This window comes from Rhamphochromis sp. 'chilingali', assembly GCF_963969265.1.
Source record: "Rhamphochromis sp. 'chilingali' genome assembly, chromosome: 7".
In the NCBI taxonomy this organism is placed as follows: Eukaryota; Metazoa; Chordata; class Actinopteri; order Cichliformes; family Cichlidae; genus Rhamphochromis; species Rhamphochromis sp. 'chilingali'.
In genome coordinates, this window is record NC_137934.1 from 23,008,864 (window position 1) to 23,028,514 (window position 19,651).

General features: G+C 41.8%; 2 protein-coding genes across 6 annotated transcripts; one reads left to right on the plus strand and one right to left on the minus strand.

The window, feature by feature from the left end:
• Positions 1-49: 49 nt before the first annotated feature.
• dmtf1 (cyclin D binding myb-like transcription factor 1) lies at positions 50-9,901 on the minus strand. Of its 5 annotated transcripts, none has more exons than XM_080887296.1 (17): positions 9,812-9,901; positions 7,824-7,939; positions 6,814-6,909; positions 6,353-6,438; positions 6,019-6,130; positions 5,426-5,502; positions 5,186-5,343; positions 5,072-5,104; positions 4,876-4,985; positions 4,563-4,791; positions 4,334-4,485; positions 4,040-4,225; positions 3,686-3,768; positions 3,455-3,613; positions 3,159-3,380; positions 2,728-2,833; positions 50-2,271 (listed from the first exon to the last, which is right to left on the minus strand). In XM_080887296.1, exons 2-17 carry the CDS (start codon positions 7,930-7,932, stop codon positions 2,237-2,239), a joined length of 1,953 nt encoding a protein of 650 aa, XP_080743422.1. In that variant the 5' UTR covers positions 7,933-7,939; positions 9,812-9,901; the 3' UTR covers positions 50-2,236. The 5 variants fall into 5 exon arrangements, with proteins under 5 accessions (XP_080743422.1, XP_080743419.1, XP_080743420.1 ...); XM_080887293.1 differs by having other exon boundaries at positions 6,775-6,909; XM_080887294.1 differs by lacking the exon at positions 9,812-9,901 and adding an exon at positions 9,589-9,805 and having other exon boundaries at positions 6,775-6,909.
• A 2,180-nt stretch (positions 9,902-12,081) lies between these two features.
• cwf19l1 (CWF19 like cell cycle control factor 1) lies at positions 12,082-19,581 on the plus strand. The gene is made up of 14 exons (XM_080887298.1): positions 12,082-12,236; positions 13,841-13,925; positions 14,933-15,017; positions 15,226-15,327; positions 15,411-15,625; positions 15,712-15,827; positions 16,025-16,109; positions 16,490-16,642; positions 16,765-16,912; positions 17,014-17,093; positions 17,189-17,398; positions 18,071-18,190; positions 18,282-18,379; positions 19,034-19,581. The coding sequence occupies exons 1-14, from the start codon at positions 12,214-12,216 to the stop codon at positions 19,176-19,178; spliced, it is 1,665 nt and encodes a 554-aa protein (XP_080743424.1). The 5' UTR covers positions 12,082-12,213; the 3' UTR covers positions 19,179-19,581.
• Positions 19,582-19,651: the final 70 nt, after the last annotated feature.

The following is a 19,651-nucleotide window of genomic DNA, read 5'->3' on the forward strand; positions in this document are numbered from 1 at the left end:
AGGTCCCATTAACAGGACAGCAGGAGGCAGGAATGCAGGCTGGATGTCAGAGAGCTCCTTTACTCACCAGCTTCGCTCTGTTTTTTCCCAGGGAGAAAGTGTCCAAAAACAAAACCTGTAGTTCCTCTAGTGGCCACTAGAGGCTGGCACCAGCAGTGAGTCGGTAGACTCCCTTGTTAAAACACAGAAATAAACATATTTTTATCCTGATACACTGTTCAAACCTTTAACAGCTGCAGCAGAGATGAACCATGGTGGTGCCCAACAAACCTGAGACGTCACAATGGCCATGTCCATCTTTTATATACAGACTGTGGACATTATGAAGGCATAAACATGTTTTATCCTAAATCTACTTCCAAAGTGGACTCTTCAGAACAATTCAAACATAGACAAGCTCACAAAGGGAACAAAGGACCAGGCCACTGTCATACCATAACCTCATCTTATCTGTTAGTCTGAGAATCTGCTAATTATGGATTATAGTATGCCATGCCACCACCACCCCTTCTCAGGAGAGAAAACGGAAGCTAATGGTGGTGTGTGTCGTCTGTTACCATTAACTAATATAAAAACCCATAGTGGTGCATTCAGGGGGCTTTCTGTCCTCAGCCCAAATTCAGATGTATTCTGCTGCTGTTACCTGCTCAGGTGAGAACCAGGTGGGCTTTTCCTTTAACCTGGATGCAGGCTGTGAGCATGGAGGGAAGCAGCAGTTCAGTACTGTAGACGTTAGCAGGCAGCTGTAGCAGCACATCGGAAATATGCAAACCTGTGTTTTCTCCGTCTGTCGGCTTCTGATAACCGTGTATATAATTACTGTCCACATGTGGCTGAGAGGATTTTAAGTTGGATTTAAATGCCGAATTACACAGACTGCCAATTCTTTGCACTAAGCATTTCTAAATCACACACACTCTCTCTCTACCCTTTTTCTCTCTCAGGCCAGCTGTAGCACCAGTGGAAATGAATGAAAGCTTTGTAAATGGCTTTACCCATAAAGCTGTGTCACTGTTATTAATCTGGCTGTTTCAGATCCATTCAGTCCTCAAGCATCCATTCCTCCTGCTGCTCCTGCTTTATGACCTGTTATTCATATAAGGTTTTCAGTTTTCCAATTTTCCAAAAAACACCATCGAGGGTTTAAAAGCCTTCAGATCCTCTTTTCAATAAAGTTTAAAAAAAAAAAAAACAGGAGCGGGAGGTTATTTTCCATCTAAAGATAATAAACCTGAGTCTAACAGAAAGAAGACAGAAAACTAACTAGTAGCGACGTTTGGTAGGTTGAATGATGATCAGGTAGAATCTGATACGTCCACAGCACGAGGCAGCATTAGCAACCAGGGAACAATGGCAAGAAGAACCCTGGTGCTTAATTAGTTTGGAGTAAATCCTCCAACCAGCCTGTTTAAAGGGCTGGTTTGCCCAGAATTACCAAACCAGACTATAAACTGGATTCCGCATTAATCATGCAAGGCTGCTTATGTTTACACCAACCGTAAGAAATCACTGCCTCTGTGGGCAGCTATGACTTCTGACTAGTTCAAGCAAAACTCACAAAAAACATCAAAACCAGCAGCACTCCCATCTCTGCGCCATCTGTTGGAATGAATGCTCTCTGAGGGACTATTTTCAGCTGCGGATAAATCCAGCGGGTGTTACAGGCGTTACCAGCTATGAAACAATGGAAACAGAGCTGTGTGTTACAGAGGAACAGGATAAACCTCTTTAGGGCAAATAAGCCCAGCCTTTCACAATAAAAGCCAACCTGACCACAGCTTCAGGATTATGTTTTTTTTACTTTAAAATTTCACATAAGTTCCTGCTGAAAACAGCAGTTTACGATTTAAAGTCTTCAAAAATGAGCATAAATAAATAAAGGTGTACTTAAGTCATGAAAAAACAGGTGGAAAATGTGTAACATTGAACTATTCCTTTGAGTTCTGTTGATCATTGTCACCATCCCGACAAAACAACTTCATGTAAAATGAAAAAGGATGATTTTTCAGATCCAAGGGTCCATTCACATTAAAGTGTCCAGGCTTTAGAGTCTCTTTGGCACTGCGGTCATTTCATTCAGGGACTCCAAAAATGTTCCGTTTAGTTTTAAAGTGCTTGCATCCGTTAAAGAGGAAACGGGAAGCAGGAGAGGAGGGAGTATCACAGTCTGACATGCCGGGTCAAGCCCAAGGGTGGAGGTGTCGCCCTGAGCGACAGCTGCAGCGGGAAGTCCGACTCAGTCAGAGACTTCCTGGTTTTCCAAGATGGGATCTGATGAAAAACAAAGGAAGTGATGCTCAGGTGAAATTCGTGCAGCAGTATGAATACTCTGATTACACACTTGGAGAGAAACTTCAGGCTATATTTTTCATGTTAAACAATTCTTGTTTCTTTAATTTATTTTTCTATTTTTAATCATCAGAATTTCCAAGTGCACCACAGGGGTAGAGGGCATCAGATTTGGAAGCCTGGGTATTTTCACCACCCCGCCATACAGCTGGGCGGCGTGGACACTAAAGCACAACCTCATCATTTAAAAGACACGAAGGCTTGAAAACCCAGTCAAACAGTGTGAATTTAAAGCAGCGCACGCAGCACACAGGGACTCGTCTCTGAGCAGTAAAGGAGATGCTGAGCCTCATGGGTCACGGTTGCCATAGTTTCACTGACAGGAGGCAGAGCATAGATTCGCAGTTACGTTCTACTTTAACTGTGTGTGCGTGTTACCCGTTAGTGTGCTACTGATGTTGGGAGGAGACACGATCAGCACGGCACTCCCAGACGTTATCCCAGAATGCACCATTGGAGCCTCCATCGGGGGGGAACGCAGGCCCTGACACACACACAAACACACACTGTTGTATTGTTCAGTCATCATTGTGTGCTCCCTCTGGGTACAAGGACAACACAGCTGACTTGGTTGTGTTGTGACCCCACCCTCCCCCCTTGTTTTTTCTCACTGTACAAATATATTTATTTGTTTTGTTTAAGTTAAAATTCTTACATATTCTGGTCATAAAAAAGTTTTAATCCACAAAACTGGCTTCTATTATTTTGTCCACCCCTTTATTTCTCAACAAAAACAGAACGATACTAACAGAAAGCTTTTCGAATTAAAAGCACGCAAACAACGTGTGAGGAAAAACTGAAGCTTCTACTTTGTCTGTGTCACTGAAGCCATTCGTCATTGGCTCCTGAGTTTCCGTGGCGACACTCTCCGACCCCTCCAACAGACTTGCGGCGTCGAGACGATCGTCCTGGCCCCGGGTCTCAGTCTCCACCACCAGCTGCTGCTGGCTGAGGGCTTCAGAGGAGGAGGAGGCGGGGTCAGAGGTGACAGTCTGGATGATGACGCCATCGCTGGAGCAGAGACTGTCGGCCTGGAGATGGAAAGCATGTGAAAAGACGCACACGCACACACACACGTTTACCCTCAGCAGGGCAATAAACTGACCGACAGACTGTGGAGGATAATGTGTTCATGAGATGAGGGCGAGGAGCTCGTCGTCAGGGTAACGGTGCTGTTATTGGCTAAGCTCAATGGAAGGCCCTGATTGGGTGTCGTCTGGAGGTAGTAGGTTCCCGGGGTGCCGGTGGGCTGCAGGTGGAACGACTGCACAAAGAAAAGGTTTTAAATTCATTCATATTCATGTGTTTTATTGTGAAAGGCGCTCGTGGTGCTTACCGGCAGGATCTCAAAGGTCTGCAGCGCTCCAGCATTCAGTGTGATGGTCTCGCTGTCGCTAGCTGCTGCCGCTGAATCTGACGCTAACACAGAAACACAAACAGAGCAACAGTCAGAGGTCTCGCTGTCAGGACAAGAACATCTTCAGCTGCAGGCAGCACACCTGTTACACGCTGTCCAACAGGTAAACCTCAGTCACCTTCTTCTCTGATTCATCAGCGTAGTCTGGTTCTAATTCTTCTTCTTCTATGGTGGTTTAGTATCTCCATAAAAAAAAAATAGTGTGGCCACAGCAGCAGCACACGCAGAGGAAGTGAACATGTGGGTGGTGTAGTGCAGGCGTGCGAGGCTCACCCAGGTGTGTGATCTGCAGCGGGATCTGTAAGGGAATCTGCAGTGCGGCCACAGAGCTAGGGGCGGGGCTGGCTCCGCCGCTGTTCTCGTCTAATCGGGTGAGTCGGATCTGAAGGGAGGAGGGGCTGCCCGGAACAGATGCTGACTGCGAGGAGGCCATGAGCTCCTGGAGGCCCTTCAGGAGGACTAGCGACGCAAACCACATCACGAGATTTTAATAATAGAAGAAGAGAATCAGAAACATGAGGAAATAAATGACGGTATTAATTTGTGTGTGTGTGTGTGTATCCATACCACTGAAGGGGATGTCCTTGTGATTGGCCACTTGTCTCTTGATGCTCCACCACTTTGATCGGAGCCACTGGGGTGATCGAACGCTGCTCCATCCGCCGGCGAGATCCTCCCACTTAATTTCATTCTCATCATCCACGTCAAGCTCTGATATCCTGAAACACGGTATCAAGCTTACACATGGTTTACTATGCTCGCTCACACACACGTGTGCACGCCCACACCGCCGTACCTGCGTACAAGATTCAAGTCATCTTCCTTCGTCCACTCAGTTCCTCCACTGTGCTTCCAGTTCAGGTAGTTCAGCCATTTAGACCGACACTGCTTTTCTGAGCGTGTGCGGACTCGATCAGCCACCGTCGCCCATGACACGCCTCCTGTGACCGCCGACCCCGGTGACACCCCTGCCATCTCGTATACGACCTCGGCAAGCCGTCGCTCCTCGTCCTCGCTCCATTTACCTGGTTTTTAAAAACAGAGCGAATTTCAAAATAAAAGCAAGCATTTAAATATCTCTACAAGTACAAACGGCTGCTGTGCAGTACCTGTGTTGCACGTGTCCTTCATCAGCCGGCAGCGATCTTTCACAGAGGATGCACTGCGACCTAGTGCAGCACCGATAGTCGCCCAGTCGTTCCCGTGTTTCTCCCTCAACCTAAACGCATCACATATAAACACGGGTTAGTGTGAAATCCATTTTACACCGTCATCAAGCGCTCGTTAAAACAAAGTTGTACTTACGCCTTCAGCTTCTCGATCTCATCAGGAGTGTACCTAAGACACAAACCACTCCTTAAACAAAAACCAACAAACTTGCACTGCCTTTCTTACACCATCTTTTCTCTGTGCACTCACTTGCCGACATGGTTGCGGTTGTCGTACATCCGGAGGACTCGTCTGTAGACGGCAAACAGCGGCCTGTTCAATCCCAACGCCACGGAGCGGTAGAAGTCCTTCCTCTCCTCTTTGGACATCTCAAAGATGATCTCTGCCGGGTCCTCGATGCCACGGCCCTGAGATCGTGGCCACAAGAACAGTTTAACGTCATCAGACGTCACAGAGGCAGAAATTATGTCAGGGACCAACCCCACGTACCTTCACGTACTGGTCGATGTTCCTCATGAGGATGTCGATCTCCTCTTTAGACCACATGCCCTGTTTCCACTTATGACCTGAAAAGGAAGAGACATGAAAACCTGCATTGTTTCTAATGAACAGCAGGGGGTGACTCGTCTGGACTCCAGCCATATGAAAGTCTTTCCTGAGGAGATCATGGTTCCAGTCGCTGGTTTGAGTAAAAAATTATGTTTATTTTATACATTCTGGTTTCATTTAAAGTCAAAAAGGAGAAGAAAAATCAGCTTTTAACCAGACTTTTTTTTTCCCTTTGTTAAGTTTGGCTTTATTAGAACTTTTTATTGTGTACTTTGCTGCTGCTAACGGACTCCAACATCCATCGAGGCGGACTACGAGGTGTGCAGTAGGAGTCCTAAATAAACATCATGCTGTCTTCAACAGGACTCTAAACTAGAGTCTGACACCATGAAGTCATCAGGAAAGAGTTCACTGAGCTCATTTTCACACAGACTTCCAAACAGTCTGACTTCTTTTGGGCCGTGCTGTTTTCTCTAAGCCTCTCAGTGAGCTGCATTCACTGTCTGCTACAGAGGTTCTGGCCTCGTTGGTACCTTTATTAGCCAGCGTGTCTTTGTCTTCTTTAGTTGTGAACCAGGCCTGACTGACAGGCGACACCTCCGTCTTCTGATTGGCTGAGAGGGAGTCTTCATCTTCCTGTAGGATCTGCAAACACAAAGTGATCAAAATGAAAACCTCTGTTCAGTCACACCCCGTTCTCTTACATTTAATCCATTTCATATAAATAAAACTCCTTTTTGTTTTCCGTCACTTTGTTTTTATTAAAGCAGAAACAGCTCACTTTTAACTGGTGGCTCATCCTTACAGGAAACTACACAGAGCAAACACAGAACGCTTAGAATAAGAAAAAAGGAGCCTGAGCACCACCTGAATCTGAGTGACGCTGTCCTCAGAGAGCTCGTCCGCCGTGGGCGTCATCGTCACCTCAAAGGTCTCCGCCTGAGTGTCCGACACTGAGAAACGACACGGAAAATCTTTTACCCTCGAACCTTATTATCCCGCCAGAAACCCAAACAACTTCACATATCTGAAGCTTTATTTGTGCCATTTAATGCAGACATTAACAGCAAACACCATAAACCAGCATGAGGATGATGACGTCACCAGCAGGTACTTTCTGGCTAAGGAGACCAGGATCTGAACAATCTGAGTTACCTCACTTGTATTTTCTGTTATTTTTGCTGGATTTGAGTAAATTTAGAGTTTGAGTAAATGAAAACCCTCTGATCAGGATGCAGCTGCAGCAGCTATTAGCAGCAACCGTGTGAGGTGATTTCAGTGTGACTCACTGTAGTCATGAACGGGGAACGGTCCAGAGCTCGTCTGACCTGGCAACGTGACGACGGAGAACTGAGGCGTGTCCGAGTTTTCCTGCTCGTGTGTGGAGAGTCGCAGCTTCTTCTGGAGTGGCTCCGAGTCCTCGTCTGCACACACACACACACACACACACACACAGGGCGACCGTGGCTCAGGGGGTTGGGAATCGCATCTGTAACCGGAAGGTCGCCGGTTCGATCCCTGGGCTCTCTGTCCTGGTCGTTGTGTCCCTGGGCAAGACACTTTACCCTACTTGCCTACTGGTGTTGGCCAGAGGGGCCGATGGCGCGATATGGCAGCCTCGCTTCTGTCAGTCTGCCCGAGGGCAGCTGTGGCTACAACTGTAGTTTGCCTCCACCAGTGAGAGTGAATGAATAGTGGTATTGTAAAGCGCTTTGGGTGCCTTGAAAAGCGCTATATAAATCCAATCCATTACACACACAATTATTTCTATAGCCTTAATCTGACAAAAACATCATCTAAAGTTTTTGTTGTTATTTTTAGTTTCACTTTTATATTAATTGGGGTTTTTCTTACGTATACGTTTTAAGAAGTGTCACATTAAAAAGAAAAAACAATTTTTTTTTTTTTTAAATTGGGTAATTTCAAAACTTGGAAAATTATCAGGAGAAAAATTCATTTATGAGGAAAAAAAGACAAATTATCAGAAAAAATGACCAATTTACATGAATTTAAAAAATTCAAAAAAACTTAAAAACTGAAAAATATGAGGAAAACGCTCAAATTTATAGGAAAAATGACAAGAAAACATCACAAATTTGAACCCTGGCTGTTCTGTTTCCACTCAGGTGCAGTGTAAGAGAAACAAACCCACAGGAGCAAAAAAGTAAATAAATAAATGTGACAATTAAAAAAACAAAAGTGTTTTAATTTAATCAAAATCACCACACAGAATGTTAAAATTAAAAACCCTGAACATACTTTAAGTGTACTGATTAGTTACTGATGGGATTTTTGTGTGTGTGTGTGTGTGTGTGTGTGTGTGTGTGTGTGGACCCACCAGAGGGAGGACAGTGCAGTATGATGCTTCCATCACTGTCCTGAGTGAGCGTGACAGATTTGACGTTTTCTAAAGCGCCGGCGTCGTCGTCCTCTGCTGCTAAACTCATCCTGCAGCTGCAGAGAGACACAAAGACGAACTCAGAGCGATTTCACAGCCACAGGTGTTCTCAGGTACTAATTTCTCTACGAACACACCAAATTATCACAATTTGGTGTGTTCATAGTAGGCTGCAAAGCGGCTTGTAGGTTAGAGGCGCCCTATATAGGATTATTCTCTCTTTTTTCTCGATCAGCGTCTGCTATACTCAATGATATAATAGAAGAAGTGCTGAAGCAGCTTCTTTGGTATTTACAGGGTTCAACCGGCTGTTATTTTGGCATCAAACACCTCAGGGTCACCTCAATCAGTTAGAAACCTTCATAAGAAAAACTATTTACAGCAAAGATCTGCAAGGACTGGGACGGATTTCGACTCTGTGGGTGCCTGAAGATGGGAAAATCAAGATTTCTACACACTAGATCTGACTAATGACTAATCTCAGTCCTGATTAAGCTTGTTAATTATTTGCTTCTTTAAAAAAATAGTAATAAAATGTCACTTTCCAAGTAAGTCATTTTTCTGTCCAACCATCAGGGTTTTTCTAGCTCCAAATGGGTCATTTGGGTGATTGATCACATAATTATATTTTTTAAATATGTACATATATTATGTATAGAAAAAAAATCACACTAACTGCCTAAAACTCAAATTTCACTGACAGTGATAAAATAATAACAACAACAATAATAATAATAATAATAAAAACAATGCACATGGCACAGTTAGCACCCTCTTAATAAAAAGAAGCACAACACGGTAAATAAAACATCATTTATTAATTTTAGGTGAGGTATAGAAGTGTTGCTTTTGTAATTTTTAAGACATGTTATGATGCTGAGTTTGCAAAAATGAAAGTATCAAATGTTTTAGCAGATGTTTTTTATAATGAAAAAGAGCTGATAGGCAACTAAACTAAAAATCACAGTCAGAACTCCCTTCTGAAATCTGACACTTTAAGCTAAGCGCCATCACTGTGACTCAGTTCCAGCAGTGTCACTGTAGATGTGTGATGCATGTGATCTTACACCGGTTTATGAAGACAATAAATACTGTAAACCATACAAGTTAACATGTGTTACTTTTATTGTGTACACGCCAAGCTGCTTTGAAAAACAGAAGGATTAAAAGAAAAATTGAATGCTCACAGACAGTTCTTTTCCCCAACAATAAAGTATAATAACATTTGTTATTATCAGATGCGGCCGGTAAATTCAGGGGAGTACCTATCATTTTTTACGTGACTTATAAAATGTAATAATTCTACCCTGCTCGCTGCCGCCCCCCACTGTTTTGAGGGGAAATATAACAAACAAAGAAAGGTGTAAATTATTTTCAAATATTCCGCATTTCTTTGACAGCGAGTTCACAGAATTTAAGTCTTTAATGTTTTCCTTCAATTTACGATCAATGATATGTTTACTGGCATTTAATTATCAAAACTCTATCAAATTTGGAGGTTTTTAAACGGAGTTTGGCGGACGCTGCTGTGCATCGTTATTTACACTGATGAAAAGATCGATTCTGCGCAGACTAACGCATCTTTAATGGTACGCTTACATGAATATTAGAAAAGAGACCAGCGCTGTTCTAACGCATAAGCTGTAATGTGATACGAACAAAGACCGGCATTCCCAACACTCAGTGACGCTGACTCCATGCTAACCGTTAGCCTGCTGAAAGCTAAGCAGCTGAATGAAAGACGAAAACTCTCCGGCGCCATGTTAGTCGACAAGCTGCAGCTTATGGCGTCTGTGCAGTTTGACACTGTTTTTGCGCTTTATTCTCGGCTTTGGTGCAGTTTTTATGGCTCCGAGTTTTCTCCGCACCTCTCACTGGCTTCGACTACCAAACAGACGGTGAATTTTACTTTTGATTTGGCTACTTACTTCCTGTTTTTAGTCCGGGAACTTGCAAGTTACCAGGATGAAGGTAAGTGCCAGGATGGAGGCTCGGCTGCGCGAAGGCCAGCGGGCTGCCAGGTCCGTACAGTATCCGTAAATTGTTCATGCCTATGTTAATTATATTTCATGGTTTTTAATAAACGACATCTACGACTGAAGCGCCATAAAAAGGTAAAAAGGAAAACACATTTTTGTTTGATTAAAACATGTAACAAATCAATAAAACTGAAAGTTGTAAGAGTAAAAAATATGAGGTTGTCTTTCCCCTCGTGAATTTTGCATTTTTCTCTGGCAAATGTGTGATGAGTTGTTGTTTTTTTTTTTTAATTTAACAAGTTTTTTTTTTTCTCATTTGTGTTTTATTGGTTTTCTTATTTATACAACATGTACAACAATACAACTTAATCACAGTGTGTGTGTTGGGCGGGGGGGAACAAGACAAAAACAAACAAACCACAAAATACAACGAGATTATACAAAATCGGGCCTCCCATTTTGTACATAGTTCAACCATTTCGAGCAGTATTCGTCAAATGAGTCCGCCTGCAACTTTAGCCTAAAAGTTATTCTTTCCATAACAAAAATAGTATATATCACGTCAGTCCACTCATTTATAGTAGGAGTATCCTCATTAAGCCAACAACGGGTTATGGCCTTTTTGGAAGCTACCAACAGCACACTGAACAAATATTTATCCGCTTTACATAGTTTAAGACTCTAAGTTACCTAGGTACAATACTGCAAAATTAAATTGTATTTTCTTTTGGAAGATTGTTTCCAGGACCTTATGTATTTCCTTCAAAAATGGAGCCACACAAGGACATTCCCAAAAAATGTGGAAATGATTTGCTGCTGCATGTCCACACTGCCTCCAGCATGTTGTCTTATGGGAATAATTGGATTTTTGAGCCGGGGTATTAAAATAATGAATTACATTCTTCCAACTGAATTCCCTCCACGAGGAGGCGCTTGTTACCGACCATTGCTGCCTACAGATCCCATCCCATTCCTCTCCTGTTAGGGATAGATTACCCTCTGTTCCCATCTTGCTTTAACATATCTTGTATCATGACCCCAGGTTGGTCAGTGAACGATATAATATAGAAATAATTTGTTGATAGGGTGCATCTCTAAATGCATTCTCGAATATGTAAATAATTTCTTCATTCCCAGTCGATAACTGGTGATGTTTTAGCTTTTATTCAGGAAGTCCCTCAGTTGCAAATATCTAAAAAAAGTCTTGATTTTGCAACCCAAACTTATTCTTAAGGTCCTGGAAACTCATCACTTTTCCGTCTTTCAACAAGGTACTGTATGTGGTGAGACCTTTATTAGCCCACCACCTAAGAAATCCAGCTCTGTGATTTAATTGATACTTTTTAAGTACTCTTTTCCATGTCTGTATTGAGCTTACCATCCAATGGTTGCCCGGGGCTCCCAGGAGACGTAACTTTGAGGGATCTCCTATCAGTGCCCCGATAGGGAAGTTGCCTCCCAAGGAAAATTCCACTTCCTTCCATCTTGAACAATATCCAGGTTTACACCACCCCACCAGAGTCCTTATTTGGGTTGTCCTATAATAAGTCATGTAGGCAAGGGAGGCCCAGTCCTCCTCTATCCTTGGGAAGCTGAAGTGTTTTAAACTTAACTCTTGGCTTTTTACCCGCCCATATAAATCTGGAGAGGATCCTATCCCATTCTGCTATCTATCAGTATCTATCAGGGCTTTCTATAGAAACTACTGAGAACTTGTGTTTTTTGTACATTCAGTTTGTATCCCGAGTAGGACCCATACTCCAGTTAATTTAACTATTTAAAGTCTTAGAATTTTATTTTTATTTGCTTATTTTGTTAGTTAATGCTTGATTTTACCTCCCTGGTGAAGTCCTTTAATTCATTCATTCGTTAGTCTTCTGTCCCATTATTGATATGAATTATAAATAAAATAAACAAACACACTGCAGATTTAATAATTAAAACAGAGTAAAATCAGGATTACAGAGCTGAGTGGATTTAAGAACAGGTGTAAACTACAGAAAAAACAGAAACAACGTACTGAAACACGGCAGCTTCTTCAAACCACTCAAATCAAACCTGGCAACAACTATTTCCGCACTGAAATCTGTCCGGGTAGCCACATGGAATATTTCTTACTGTTTGAGCTACTTCTCTTGTAGTTTTTAGAAATTAAAATTATCATTTTTAATTTAATAAATGTTTGTCTTTCTTAGTGTGTCTCGCGCAGCCGCGTGTACTCCCGCTTCGTAAATTACAAATAGTTCCGCCTTTGTTTTAGTCGGACAGTTACTAGCGACGGGCGGTTAATGGAAGCTGCTAAAATCCAAATCCCACATTTTAAGATTTAGAGTAAAAATCTGCTCAGGGACATGGAGGAGCAGCCGCTCAGAGTGTAAGTCTGCTCAGTGAACACAGGACGCAGCGTCCGGTTAAATGTAGCTTCTGGTTAAATCGATGCTGTTTATGTTGTCCATGTTGATTATGTTGTTTCAGCTATGATGTTAGAGGATCTCCGTTTCTAATACAAACACGTTGGTAAAAGAAAAATATGAAAACCCTTCCGTTAACAGGCGTGTAAACCTCACCGGGTCAGGGTCTTGTAATTGTTGACTTTTTCGGAACTGTTTAGATGCAAAAATGTGACCACTCTCATCAGACTTAAAACAAATTTCAGAAATTTTAAGCGTTTCTTATTAACTTCAGATTTATAAATACGCGTTTCACTGCTGAACGTCAGTGTTCATCCACCCCCAGGATGGGTTGTAAAGCCGTCCGCCTAATGTAAAATGTGTTTAAAGGTTTGAAAATATACGAGGTCATCACTTTTATTTCGGCATAATGTATTACACTGAAATATACAGAACCTCGTTAAAAACTTGCATGATTCAAGGTTGCATTAAACAGTCTCCAGACGTAGAGGCATGTTTGATATTTGCAGTTTGTGGTGAAAAATCTGCACTTTACCAGAATATATTAACGTCATTTTAATTAAACAGAATGATATCCACGAGTTCTGTTGATTTATTTTATTTTAATGTTATTTTAATACGAACTCTGCTGCTATTGGTCCAATCGAAGTATGCTACAAAAGAGCATAAAAAACCTTTTTCATATCACCATTGTCAAATTTTAGAAAAATACAAGTTTTTAAATTTTACTAATTTCAAATTATTTAAATCTGCCTGTCTAATATACAAAGTTATACATGGTCTGGCACCTCCACCAATGAGTGATTTTATTAAACAAAAGTCTAGCAGGTCTCAACTGACTCGAGCCACTGTTAGAGGTGATTGTGAACTGGCATTCAGGCGGACCACCTTTTCACAGAATGCTCTGTCAGATCAAGTCTACCCATCTTTAAGAGTCACTTAAAAGGGCGGCTGAGGGACACGCAAACATGTGATCATGTTTAATAATCATGCTTTATATTGGATGGGAAAAAGAGTTAGTGTATTACAAAAAGGTAAAAACAACTGTTAGTGCAATGGGTGAACGCGATATCACGACAGTCAGGGCATGTGCAATACTGGGGTTTGTGCAATATAATTGATGTGTTTCCGTTATTGTTGTCTATACTGTCCTCTGTGTCCACTCTTCTTGTCATTGTTTGTTCTAGTATAATGTGATCACTGTTTTTGTCCTTGTCACATGACCTGTAAATAGTGTCTCTGTATGTTTTTACTAACTTGTGTTTAACACCAACCTGCCAGAGGGTCTGCAGATGGAAATTAGCCCAAGGCCATAATCTGGCATATTTACATTTGTTAAAATGTTCATTAATATGTATTGTTCCTCTTTCTAAAAATAAATAAATAAATAAAAATAAAAGAGGCACTTTGTGCTATTGATGTTTCAGTGTCCAACTTTACCAATGAGTAAGGCATCATTCAAGTCCCAAAAACACAACAGATGTTTGGAGACTGTCTGATGTTTTCCAGAGAAAATCATCTATGAATTGCCTTGATTGTTAAAATATTAAAACATGCGTGTTTCTAGTTTGGCGTGTGGGGACGTTGAAGGCCGTCTGAACGCTTTGTTCAACCGAGTCCAGGCCATCCAGAAGAAGACTGGGCAGTTTGATGTGAGTCAGATGCGTCACATTATCCAGTTATCATTTAATTTTTTTTAAATGATTTGTGGGGTTTTATATCTGTTTAGTTTTTTTTAAATGTAAATTTGACAGTTTTTTCTTGTTATACTAGCTGTGATTTTAGCACGGTGGCACGGTGGTTAGCACTGTTGCCGCACAGCAAGAAGGTCCTGAGTTCAATTCCAACATCAGGCCGGGGTCTTTCTGTGTGGAGTTTGCATGTTCTCCCCGTGTCTGCGTGGGTTCCCTCCGGGTACTCCGGCTTCCTCCCACCGTCCAAAGACATGCAGCTTGTGGGGATAGGTTAATTGGATAACCCAAATTGTCACTAGATGTGAATGTGTGAATGAATGTGAGTGCGAATGGTTGTTTGTCCCTGTGTGTTAGCCTTGCGACAGACTGACGACCTGTCCAGGTTGTACCCCGCCTCTCGCCCTATGACAGCTGAGATAGGCTCCAGCGCCCCCCGCGACCCTAAAAAGGATAAGCGGAAGTGAATGGATGGATGTTTTTCTTTTTTAAAAATTATTTTAATTTATTACATTTTTATCATAATTTGTTTTTCCTTTTTCCACATAGACTTGCCTTTTTTACAGTAAGCTTTTTCTTAGAAATTTGCCATTTTCTATTCTTTTACCAGTTTTCCTCTGTAAGTTTGTCAGTTGCTTTTACATGAATTTGTCAGCTGTTTCTCTTTTTTTCTGGCAATTTTGCGTTTTTTCTTCTAAATCAACCGGTTTATTTATTTTCAACACACACTTGTTTATAGACTTGTCCTTACAGACTTTTTCTGGTAAATATCTCATTTTGTTTCTCATAAAACTTTTTATTCTTTTTTTTTTCCATCTAAGTTTTCCCCCATCCATCCCCTTAAATGTTTTCTTGTTACCTTCAATGACCTGGTAGATCATTGTATAGAACTGTGTGTTAAGTTATCATATTAAAACACCTGTAATCGTCTTTAAGTTGTGGTGATTTTCACATCTGTTTTCCACCAGTTGCTGCTGTGTGTTGGAGAGTTTTTTGGAATGACGCCGGAAGCTGAAGCCGAGTGGCAGCTGTACAAAACCGGAGCCAAGAAAGGTGAAAAAATCTGGAACATCTGGGCAGATGCTCATCTTTATTGTTGCTTTTGACCACAGGGGGCGCTGTTACATTAATAGCATTGCATAAGAACTCAACAGCGCCTCCTATGTTCATGCTGAAAGCAAGCATGTTTTTTGGCTTTTTCTGAGGAAACTCAAAAGCCTCTTTTTTTTCTTTTTCTTTTTTTTTCTCTGCGCCTCCTCAGCTCCCATCCACACTTACATCCTCGGAGCAGCAAGCCAGGAAACGGTAAAGAATTTCCCAAACGCCGATGGCTGTGAGCTTGCTGAAAACATCACATATCTCGGTAAGCGATCACACATATTCATGACCTTTTAATAAAAACATGAAACCAAAATGTGACACAGTGCTCTCATCTGTGCGTTACAGGCCGGCGTGGTGTGTTTACCGGCGTGTCGGGACTGCAGATCGCCTATGTCAGCGGTCAGGAAGCCCGGCAGGAACCAGCGCCGGCTCATTGCTTCACCTCCAAAGATCTGGTGGCCCTCATGACTCCTCTGACCAGCAGCTCGAAATTTAAAGGTGTTGACATCCTGCTGACATCGCAGTGGCCCCGAGGAGTGTGGCACTACGCAAACAACCCGGTAATGAAGATGTCTATGCTGCTTTAATTTTACTGCCTCTGACCCCACGAGATGCTGAATGGATTCTTCTGAACTCTGTTCGGCAGGAAGTGAACACAAAACTTTGTGGAAGCAACTCGATAGCCAGCCTCGCAGACAAACTGAAACCACGATACCACTTTGCAGCACTAGAGGGCGCTCACTATGAAAGACTCCCATACAGGTAAGCTGCAGAGTGGTGAGGGAGCTCACTGATGACCCTGTTAATTAATTTCTTCTGGATATCAAAGAGCCTTAAACCTGCATTATTTTGATTGGCCAGTAGGGGGTGACCCCCCCTGGCAGAAGTCAGATTGATTCGAAGCAACTGTTTGGTTCTTGTTTTATGTTACTCCCATCTTTCACTGTGTCTATCGGCAGGAATCACATTGTTCTTCAAGAAAATGCTCAACACGTCAGCCGCTTCATTGCTCTGGCGGCCGTCAACAACCCCGCCAAGAAGAAGGTGCGTTTCCCTGCAAGACAAAGAATCAGTTACATGGAGATTATGTGCATAGCTGCATTTATTAAAACTTTGTGTCAAGGTTTTCTTAAAAGTTAGGAAAACATCAAAATCTGTGATTAATAAAGTCCTTAAAAAATGCTTAGAAACCACAGAGAAGTTAAAGTTTTCTTCACTGACCAATGTTTCCAGTGCAAACAGGAAGCCCTAATAGCCAATTCAGCTGAACTAAATTTAGACTCTCCCTGTTATTTTAAAACTCTAATTTAGACCCTGGTTCTCCTGCAGGAAATGCAGGTAACAGAGCAGATCTGTGCTAAAAGGTTCCTGCTGTGAAAAATTCTCCAGATGTGTCATGACAAGTGAAAACCTTCTGTCTGCAGTATCTGTACGCCTTCAACATAATCCCCATGAAGACCATGGACCCCGCAGAGCTTGTGAAGCAACCGCAAGACGTCACAGAAAACCCGTACAGATGCCCCACGAAAGACAAGATGGACACACAAAAGACGGCCTTCAGCGCCACAGAGGAGGAGGTTTGTTTGGAGTCCTCTGTGGAGATTCATAGTCACTAGAATTCACCTCGACTCTTATCTAAATCACCTTTGAATGTGTATTTGAGGTTTTAAAGTACAAAATGTTGTTATATGTGTGCCAGGAGCCAGCCAATCAGTACTTCTTCGACCTGAGCAAGAAGCAGGGTGGAGGCTTTCGGGGCCACGGCAGGAAGAGGCACTCTGATGGAGATGGGCGAGGGCGAGACCAGCAGCATCATCAGGGGCAGCCCAAGCAGCCCCGCCGGCACCGTGAGTCCAGCCACACTCTGTTTATATCTGGTTTAAGAAAGAACTCATTAGTTAGTGTGGTTTTGTGAGGTTACACAGATAATTTGTTTTTCTGTGTGCAGCTCAGCCCTCGGGTCCATGCTGGTTCTGTCTGGCCAGCCCTCAGGTGGAGAAGCACCTCGTCATCAGCATAGGAACACACGTGAGTTCATGCTGTTCATAAATCTACATCACAGAAGCTCCTTCGAGACTTCACGTAAAAGCGTTAGAGCCGAGTGAGGATGATTTGTTCTGCAGTGTTACCTCGCGCTGGCCAAAGGCGGTTTGACTCCTCGCCATGTGCTGATCCTCCCCATCGGACACTACCAGTCGGTGGTGGACTTGAGCTCGGAGGTGGTGGAGGAGATGGAGAAGTACAAGTCAGCCCTGAGGAAGTTCTACAAGAGCAAAGGAGAGCGCTGTGTGCTGTTTGAGAGGAACTACAGGAGCCAGCATCTGCAGCTGCAGGTAGAAACACGACCAAGAAAACATGTTTTAATTCAGTGTTATTCGTATTGTTTTTTTAATGATACTGTAGGGTGAATATTTTCTAATTTTGACAGATGCAGTGTGTAGAAGTGTAAAAAGTCATATTTTTCACTTTAGAGTGCAAAATTTTACATATTTGGTTTTATAGTTTCAAAATTTGAGAAGAAAAGAATGATAAAAGTTGAGCGTTTCATTTGTGCCACTTTTAATCTAAAATAACTAGCTAAAGCTTCATAATTCTATTTTTTAATAAATTGTTTTTTGCTTTTGTATTTTAAATTTGATTATGGAGGTACACAAGATATTTCACTGTAATAAATGATGAAGTAACACAAACTAAAACAAAAAGGTCAACAAAGATGTGGTAAACTTGTGCACTTTATGCAAAGCTGCTAAAATAATTTGAGATTGAGCGTAGAATTAGATAAATATTTTTTTAAGTCTGCTATTGCTGACATACAAGAAGCCAGTTATTCACAAAGTAAGTCACACCTGGGCAATAAATTAGCACGTTTAAACTCCTTGTATCTTTATTTAGAGTGTGATTCCTGTGATCCAAGCGCAGGAAGAGAAACGTAAAATGATTTTTTATTTACTGCCACATTTGCTGATCACTTTATTTATCATCTTCTTGTTATTATTGTCATTCAGGTTGTGCCGGTGCCGTTGAACCGCTGTGCCACAGAGGACATCAAGGAGGCGTTCATGGTCCAGGCTCAGGAGCAACAGATGGAGATGATGGAGATTCCTGAACACACTGACCTCAAGCAGGTACCCGTAAACACACCTGGAGTACAGTGGTTTGGCTATTCTGGGATTTTTAACATCTATTTGAAAAGCTGAATTAAACGTGTGTGTTCAGATTGCTCCTCCAGGGACTCCATATTTCTATGTAGAGTTGGACTCGGGGGAGAAGCTCTTCTACCGCATTCAAAAACATTTTCCTCTGCAGTTTGGAAGGTGAGCATCAGTCCCCATTAAACACCCTTTGTTTGCCTGTAAATATAAAGAAGAGCCTCATAAAATTTCAGCACTGTCAGTGTCATCTTTTAAAGCTAAAATAAAACTGTTTCTTATGAAATGTTATGTATAAATGCAAATGTTGTCCAGATGCGTTTTTAATCACATTTGGATTAGATTATTAAAATAAAAAGAGAAAGCAGGTCATTCTGTTTATACCTGTGTTCTCTATAAAATAACAGAATTATCAAAACGTCATCAGAAAAATTACGTTATATCAGAAAGTGTAAAAACAAAAGCCTCCACAGGGGGCTCCAGAGAGCTGGACAGTCAGGACTTACCCATTATGTATACACAAACATACCTACAAACCTGTTTAAGTCAGGGAAAAGATGCTTTGGTTTGCAGAAAATTATTTTTTAGTCTCATGTTATTCAGTAATATTGGTAAATAATTATTACCAATAATTCTGCACACTGTTAATGTGTTTTGTTCACATAAATATGCACTGATCTAAAAATGACAAATTGCTGTTTCCAAAATGTCAGTCATGAAATTTTAGGGAAAAAAACTTGATGGGAGGTCAGAATTGCACTGTGGGAGAATGTCAGTGTCACAGAGTAACGGTGTGGGGGTTTTTGTGTGCGTGCGTAGGGAGGTTCTGGCCAGTGAGGCGGTGCTAAACATCCCGACTCGAGCTGACTGGAAAGAGTGTAAACAAAGCAAAGAGGAGGAGGAGGAGAGCTGCAAACAGCTGAGAGATGACTTCCAGCCATATGACTTCACCTGGGATGAATAATTTACACACACACGTACTTGTACAGTTTGCTTTGTGGGGACCATGGATGATGCAATGCATTGTGAGGACAGTTGTTGGTATGATGCATTCCTCTTCATCTATCCTGAACATGAAAATTGAGTCAAACAGCATTTTTAATACGTCTTCTTGCTTTTGTTTCTACTTTTATGACATTCACTGTCATCTTAACTATATCAATCCACTGTTTCAGGTAGAATGAGATTGCATAGAGTTAAAAGTTTAACTTGGTACGGAGACTGGATACTAATTAACATCTCATTTGTACCGTGTGTTAGCATTAGTTGATTTTGTTACCTTTGGATAAAGCTGTGACCAGTCTTTATGCTAAGCTAACTGGGTTCAATTCTCTGGTGTAATGCTCAGTAAAAATTTGCATCATCTCAATTTTTTTTTTTTTTTTTTTTTTTTAAATCAGATTTTGTTTTACAAAGCGTGTGTATTTCTTTTTAATA

Bases quoted from the DNA above. Each gene is read 5' to 3' on its own strand.
- dmtf1 (XM_080887293.1), bottom strand. From the start codon at position 7,932: ATGAGTTTAGCAGCAGAGGACGACGACGCCGGCGCTTTAGAAAACGTC. The intron at 2,834-3,158 runs GTAGAAGCTTCA...TGTGTGTGTCAG, and splicing joins GCTTCAGTGACACAGACAAA to GGCCTGCGTTCCCCCCCGAT. The intron at 2,272-2,727 runs GTAACACGCACA...GTTTTTCATCAG, and splicing joins CATCAGTAGCACACTAACGG to ATCCCATCTTGGAAAACCAG.
- cwf19l1 (XM_080887298.1), top strand. From the start codon at position 12,214: ATGGAGGAGCAGCCGCTCAGAGT. The intron at 16,110-16,489 runs GTGCGTTTCCCT...TTCTGTCTGCAG, and splicing joins ACAACCCCGCCAAGAAGAAG to TATCTGTACGCCTTCAACAT. The intron at 16,643-16,764 runs GTTTGTTTGGAG...TATGTGTGCCAG, and splicing joins TCAGCGCCACAGAGGAGGAG to GAGCCAGCCAATCAGTACTT.